The 8,108-nt window shown below is 42.5% G+C and overlaps 1 protein-coding gene across 1 annotated transcript in view; it reads left to right on the top strand.

Moving 5' to 3' along the window:
• The window catches only part of LOC106812689 (FK506-binding protein 15-like), a gene marked incomplete in the record, with an annotated part of 37,562 nt that overhangs the window by 15,622 nt on the left and 13,832 nt on the right, over positions 1-8,108 (top strand). Inside the window, 5 exon segments of the mRNA XM_014816658.1 lie at positions 2,138-2,353; positions 2,606-2,749; positions 2,934-3,092; positions 3,565-3,687; positions 4,029-4,263. Of these exon segments, the coding sequence (XP_014672144.1) occupies positions 2,138-2,353; positions 2,606-2,749; positions 2,934-3,092; positions 3,565-3,687; positions 4,029-4,263 (877 nt within the window).

Below are 8,108 nucleotides of genomic sequence, written 5' to 3'. Positions count from 1 at the left end.
TTATTTTTATCTCATCTGACATAGTCAGATGCGCAAGCTTGTAGAATCGCATCGAGGCTGCGGTCCGTCCGGCGTGCGTCCGTGTTGCGTCCGTCAACAGTTGGGCACAAAATCTTTAACCGCGTCGACGTACATTCACGTCATTCGCGGACGTTGGGGGGGGGGGGTGGTAATCTGTAAACGAGTTGGAATGTCGAAGCTGGGGTGAAAGGTCAAAGGTCAAGAGTGTAAAAGAAGGGGGAAGCATTCCTCCTTAACTTAAGGTATAGGGCAGGAAATGCAGAATTGCGGCACAAATCTAAATGGCTCAACCTAGGCTCGTGATAGTCGGTGTTATAGCATCATGGTAGGAAGCCACCATGTGCCGAAATTGGAGGTCACAGGTCAAAGGTCAATGGGACAGGGCAGATTTCAGACATTTTCTGAGGACATGGGTCTGACGTAGCGATTGAAAAAAAATTTTGTTATTCAGCGGTGACCTACCATTTTGATGGCTTTATTGAAAGGACTATGAAATGTACTTTCCGCTGACATGCGAAGAGTAGTGTCGGATAACTTTTGACCTGCAAGAGGAGCGCGTTAAACATTTGATTTGATATGACTGTTAACAAAAGACTGAAATGCTTTTGCCATAGGTTATTAGAGCCCATTGACTGTGTGAATGTGAGGCTACAGTTGCACAGTTTAATTGCAAAGGCAAATGTTTGTTGAACAAGGTTTACGCTCCTTAAATCATTATTTTCTAAAGCAGTCTGTCTATAGCACCCTGAAGGCTGAATCAGTGAATGCTCACGTGGGTAGGCAAAAACACGGGGCAGCCCATGGCTGGCACGCTTCTAATCATAATTGTTGCCTGCCAACCTGCAATGCACATGTGTCTGCAATGCATAGAGATTAGGTGGGTGTGAAAGTGTAGCTGATATATTTGTTCGAATTGGCTACGAAAGTCAAACAAGAATAAAGAAGACTTATGTATAAGACGTCTTGCTATGCACAAATGAATTTATCAGCAGAACACCAGACACCAGATGAGCCCTGTCGCACTGCGGCACTTAGGTTTATAAATTATTATTGCGATATACAGATGGCAACCGTGTGCTACCGCCTAGAAAAACTCATACGAAGTAAACACTTCCATGCAACCAATTAACCTTTGACAAAAGTTGTATTATGGGCAGGGAAACACCATTGTCACATGGTATATAGCAGCTACCTGGAATAAGCGTATCCTCTCAATCTTACACGTTACGCATCGGGAGCTCCGCTTTTAGGCAGTGCCTAAATCTGAAGATTATAAAAACGTTAAATGGCGATCATTTAGGTGTAACGCCATCACTCGCCCACATCTCAGACTTTCACATCTCAAACATTTATTTTCACATAAAAAATTACACATATAATTATGAAGAGTATATAATGGGAGTTCTCCCATATATACTCTTCGTTTCTATAATGTACGTCGATGGTTGCTCAATTAAAACTGACTTCTTCTCACTCACTCATTTGTGTCCTTTTTTGTGGTGTGCTACAGTGTCATTGACACTTTTATTTTAGCTCACCTTGACATCGTCAAGATGAGCTATTGCCATAGGGCGTTGTCCGTCATACATCCGTCCGTCTGTCTGTCCGTCAACATTTGGCTACAGTCAACGATAACTTGAGAACTGTTTGACCCACATGTTTCAAATTGCATACAGTTGTTACTCCTATGGGAGAGATGTGAACGTCCTATTTTGGGGCACGCCAGTTGACCTACTTTCGAGCCACTCCCACTTTTTGGCAAAAATGGAAATTGCCATAAGTCAGTTCAGGTTCAACGAATTTTGCTCATTTTTGGTATGTGAATGAATAAGGACTGGCCCCAAAACTTCTTAATCTTAAAGTTACGAAAGGGTCTAGGCTCTCATAATGTTATAAGGAAATTTGCGAGGATTTTCATCCCGCAACATTACGATATTTTTATCAATGGATTACGACTACGAGTCTAAGGTAATAATAAGACAATGTTAACACTAATTTTGTTTCTGAAAACGGGCCCCAGTTTAGAAATGTTCCGTGTTAGAAGCCATTTTATGACTAACATTATATCTATTGTTAGATTATTACAGTCATGTGACATCTTGACTGACTTTTATAGGTGGCATTTGCAAAAGCTAATAGTGGCAAGGAGCAAGGTCTGGTTATGCAAGATCTTATTCCGGGTGAGGGTGGTGGCTTAGAAGTTGACGATTCAGCAGAGGTCAGATATACAGGATGGCTGATGGTTAACCATGTCCAAGGTCCACAATTTGATTCAAATGTATCTGCTGACAAGAATTTCAGACTAAAGATGGGCAGAGGAAAAGTGATAAAGGTATATTATATTACTATAGCAACCCATCAGTTAATAATTACTTTAGATAGTTACAGAATAAATTTGGTCATCTAAAGAGTAAAGATATTTGATTAAATATTTCTAAATATTACGTCTCAATCTCTCACACAAGATGCTAATATTTAGACTCGATGAGATGATGCATGAATTTCCAATTATATTCTATATTTTGCTACTGCTGTTCTAGCGATTCTTGTTGTGTTCCTTTAAGAGTATCTGTTTTGAATGCAGGGCTGGGAAGAGGGAATGATTGGGATGAAAAAAGGCGGCAGGCGCTTACTCATAATTCCTCCCTCTCTTGGATATGGAACGCACGGGATGGGCACACGTGTCCCTCCAAACTCCACTCTGATCTTGGACGTGGAGCTGATAAAGGTGCTCTTTAGCTTACCTGTGACAAGAAAATATTGTGTTGCTTGCATGTAAATCATATTGTTTAAACTCATTATTACTTAGAAACGTAAAGTGAACATTTCTATGTATATATCATTTTGTCACTTTACCTGTCAGTGTACCTACTATTTAGATGTCACTTTGTGCAAACTGTCGCCACTTGCAGGTAAAGTTGACTAGGGAGCACGGTTCACGAGCCGAAAGTCCCACCAAGGTCGGTGGATTGCAGGCGGAGCAGGTTGACACGACAGACACCACGGTTACTAAGAGCAGAGCTGATAGTGTGAAGGACCGGTCTGCCTCCCTTAGTGAGCAGATGTCACATGTAAGCTAGTATTATGAACAGCTATATAGCTTAGATAGCATATATATATACAAGCTATCATATCAGACTACCCCATATTACTGCCTTATCGTGCTAACTATTAATCAATTATTAACCAGTAATCAGCCATTACCAGTAAATTAACCATTAATTAATGAGCAATAATGGTTGTTGTTGATCTGATCTATGTCTTTGTGGCCAGGCATACCAAAAAATAATCTTGTTTATTAGTTTAGTAACATTTCTTAACAAGTATAATTGGGGCAAATGTATGTTATGGCTGGCAATAGTTTATTGGTGTTATACGAGTGTATAGTAACCTTGCTGGAAGTGCAAATGTTGTACAAAGATAACTCGGGCCTGGTGAGCAGATCTAGGGAGCACTTCTGCAGTACATGCGGTCCTATATTAGCCATGGCCGCGTACAGCAATATGATCTTACCGTGTGTTTGCCGTTTTGAATACGAATTAGCCATCTGCCAGCACTGACAAGGCACAACTGATACAGCGCATGGCAAAGATGGGACAGCCGATGCTGCCGATGCAGGGTGCCGTTGCCGCGGCAACAGAGAGTGACGATGAGGACAGCGATTCAGTACGTCAGTCGACAATATATCTCTCAATACTCAACTTGTTTCATTGAAATCAGTTCAGATTTTCAGTGGAAATGAGTTTTCATGCTTTTTCATGCCAATATATGTAAACTATTTTTAGCCACGTTTAAATATGTATACATGTGGTAATATGAACCGGTCACATGTGTACAGGTGTATGTCAGGGCAATTACATATGATTGCATTCATGTGTGGCATTGCACTTTAGTGAGCGTGACTATCCCAGACGCTTATTTACATTTGGCCCTTTTTACATAGATCAAGACCCTTCCTCGAAATAGCATGTATTCACTACAAACCAGGGTGTGTGTTCTGTGTGTAGGATGTTGTGGTTGCGGATGCCTCACCAATACACAACAGTCCTGCTCATCGACCCACGATCAGCCCGAAGCCTCACAACTTACCGATCAGCAAGGCTTCAGCAGCGGACCCGGTGAAGCACAGTGCGACGCCGCCGCCCGTGATGCAGCCGACCATGTCACGACCAGTGCCGCAGTACTCCCGGCCTTCAGCACCAACAGCAGAGGCTGTAGGCACAATCATGTACGGGCACCAGGGTATGTTCACTACTGCTGTTACCTAGAGCAGTATATATACATACCTAGTTTCTTTATAAGGCTACAGTATCGATTGTTTTAGCCTGCTAAAGAAACGTACAGACTTGAAAGCTCACATTTAAAGGAATTATTTCAAAATCATTGCTTATAATCTGGAACATCTGGAAAAAATAGTGAAATATAGTCTCACCTAATAGCGGATATGTTACTTATTACTCCAATTTTAAAAGAGTGTATGCTGTTATAGCTAAGAAAATTGGAATCAAACACATCATAACATCACGCCATATTTAATTATAGCGATAATTTATTTGCAAATGGCGCCTTCAAAACAAGTGCACCTAATTTAAACGAAAGGGCATCTGATTCTGTGTAGTGAACGCGATAGGATTTTTAAGTTATTTATCCCTGGCCGATATCTCGCGGTATTGCCAGAAAGTCACAGATTAGCGAGCAATAACGGTATCGTAAAAGTGGGGAAAACACGAGACCGGTCGTAAATTGTTTTTTTATTATCCTTGATTCAACACCCATGGTTCGTGTTGTTTCTCTATTGTTGTCTGTGTATTTAGCTCACCTTGACATCGTCAAGATGAGCTATTTCCATGGGTCGTCGTCCGTCGTACGTCCGCCTGCCGCCTCCATCCTTTCCGTCAACCTTTGCTACGTCAACGATAACTCAGAACCGTTTGACCCACATTTGAAATTGTATAGTTGTTACTCGCTACTCCCATATGCACGTCCATATTTGGAGCACGGCATTGCCCGTATCTTCATCCACGGCAATTTTGCAAAAAATGGGAATGCCCTAGTCAGTTCATTCAACCGATAGCTACATTTTGAACGTCACATGAAGAATAAGGGCCCCAGGTTTGAATATTAAAAAAAAATTATGCAAATATAGTATTTTGCATTATATAGGGCATATTACTGTTATAGACACGCAGATAACAGTCTTGGGTCACACTCGTCGTTCCGTTTACAAGATTTCAGACAATATAATTAATGCAAAATTGTATTTCCTCTCCACCCCTCGCCAATAAAACGTCTAATATTAAGTACAGTTACAAAACTGTCGAACAGCACATAACCTATTATTCGAACCACGCTAAGAAACATCAAAGCGGTAAGCGCCATCTAACCCGTCACCCCAAATTGGATATTTAGCTCATCTGACATAGTCAGATCATCTGGTAGAACGCATGAACGTGCGTGATCCGTAATCGCTACCCGGTGCTACCGTGTGCTCCGTACAGACAGTTGGCAACAAATCTTAACCTCGACGGTACATTCACGATATTCGGACCGTGGGGGGGGGCGGGTGGTAATCTGTAACATTGACATGCGAACGCAGGGGTCAAAGTCAAAGTCAAGAGGGTAAAAGAAGGGGAAACATCCCTCCTAACCTAAGGTACAGGAGAAAGCAGATGCGCACGCAATACTAAATGCTCACCTACGCCTCGGAAGTCGTGTATAGCATCTGAGGAAAGCAGCCACCCACTCGGCGCGAAATTGGGAGTCCACAGGTCAAAGGTCAATCGGGGCACAGGCAATTTCAGACATTCTGAGGACATGTCTGACTAGCGATTGGAACAACAACCTTTTTGTTCAGCGGGACGACTACCATATTCAAATGCTCTTGAACAACATGAAACTTACTTCCGCTGACATGCGAAGAGAATTCCGGTATAACCTTTTGGACCCTCAAGAGGAGTTAAACATTGATTGTACTTTAACAAATGACTGAACTGCTTTGCTATATTAGAAGCCCATACTTAGTGTGAATGTGAGCTACAGGTCCACCAGTTTAATGCAAATCAAATGTTTGAACAAGGTTTACGTCCTTAAATCACTATTTCTAAAGCAGCTGTCCTAAGCACCCGAGCTGAATCAGTGAAATCCACGTGGGTAGGCAAAAACCTCGGGGCAAGCCCATGGCTGGCACCTCTAATCACAATGTGCCTGCCAACTGCAATGCACCCTGTTCTGCAATGCATAGCAATTAGGATGGTTAAAGTCACTGATAATATTTGTCGAATGGCTACGAAAGTCAAACAAAATACCGAAACTTATGTCAAAGACCTTCTATGGCCAAATAATTTATCAGCAGCACACCCAAGACACCCAATTAGCCGCTGTCCGCACTGTCGCCCACTTAGTATAAATTATAATGCGATATACCGATGCAACCGTGTGCTACCCTGGGGGGCGCTAGAAAAACCATTACGAAGGTAACCACTTCCATGGCAACCAAGTCAACCTTTGACAAAATTGTCCCTTATGCCCAGGGAAACACCATTGCTCACATGTAATACAGCTACGTGGAATAAGCGTATCCTGCTCAATCTACCACGACCGCATCGGCGAGCTCCAGCTTTAGGCAGTGCCCTAAACTGAAGATTATAAAAACGTAAATGTCGAATCATTTAGTCACGCCATCACTGATCGGCGCACCACATCTCACACTTCACACACTCACAACATATTTCACATAAAAATGTAACACATATAATTATAAAGCCAGTAATATAATATTCACCATATAACTCTTCGTTTCTATAAGTACGTCGATGCTTCTCCCAATTCAAACTGACATCGGTCTTCTCAACCACTCATTGTTGTCCTTTTTGTGTGTACTACAGTGTCATTGACACCTTTATTTAGCTCACCTTGACATCGCAAAGAGCTATGCCATAGTGCGTGCCCGCATAACATGCCGCTCCGCTGTCTGTCGTCAACAGTGGCTACAGTCAACGATAACTTGAGAACTGTTAGACCCACATGTTCAAATCGCATACAGTTGTCCTCCTATGCCGGAGACCTTGAACGCTCCTATTTTTGGCGCACCCAGTTTAGCCTACCTTTCGAGCCCACTCCCCCACTTTTGCAAAATCGAAATGCCATAAGCCCAGTCACTTCAACGAATTTGCTCATCTCATGTGAAATGAATACAGGCGCCCCGACCAACATATCACCAGGGTTTGATATTTTTTATAAATTACTCAAATTAAGGTAGACTTTGCCTAATTCCTTAAAGGAACGACCTCCTAATCTCTACCGGTCCTTATTTTTCAGCTGATTTTAGCTATAATGCGCTACCTACACGTTTCATGTCCAATCACCCTAGAAATATTTTTTATAATGTAAAACTAACGACTACAGTTTGAATAGCAACGACGTCCACTCAAACGGGCCCACGATCCGCAGCCAATGCGGCAAAAACCACTTTCCACCAAGGCTACAGACCCAGCGAAAAATACACGTAGCGGCGACGATCGGCTCCCGTCCGCTATCAAGCGCCTGGTAAACAACAATTCACTAAGCGAAAATTTGGAAGATAGAGAAAAAATCGCTCCCCGTGTTCCGACCGACAGCCGTATAAATAGTTCCGACCCTGAGACCCGAGCCCACCAAGTTTTGCCGGCATAACAATACAGTTTTATATCTCAGTTAATTATCGTGGGAGTGAGGGCACGACCAGGACCCCCAGACCGGGATCGAGCGACAATGCGCACGTAACCAAAGCGTAACTGGGAATTCGTCACTGATTTGTAGAACTGAACATTTTATTCAGTAGATATCTAAACAATGAAACGGTATAACTTAAAAAGATCTAGGCACTTGTACCTTGCAGATGTTCCGCAGCATGGGGATCTATCATGGGTACCCGTGGACTGGAGGAGAAAACCACAAGTCAAACCCTTACCCAAACTCCCGCACTATAGAGATTGCCCAGTACAAATCTTGGATTTCTTAAATACCAAGAGTAACTAAAACTCTCAATCTGCAGTTCTGAACTTGCTGCATCCGAATGTACCAAATAAACGGTGAAAAATGAAAAGAAA

The sequence above is a fragment of the Priapulus caudatus genome, unplaced genomic scaffold (assembly GCF_000485595.1).
Source record: "Priapulus caudatus unplaced genomic scaffold, Priapulus_caudatus-5.0.1 Scaffold1, whole genome shotgun sequence".
NCBI lineage: Eukaryota > Metazoa > Priapulida > Priapulimorpha > Priapulimorphida > Priapulidae > Priapulus > Priapulus caudatus.
This window is presented reverse-complemented; position numbering and strand designations above follow the sequence as displayed.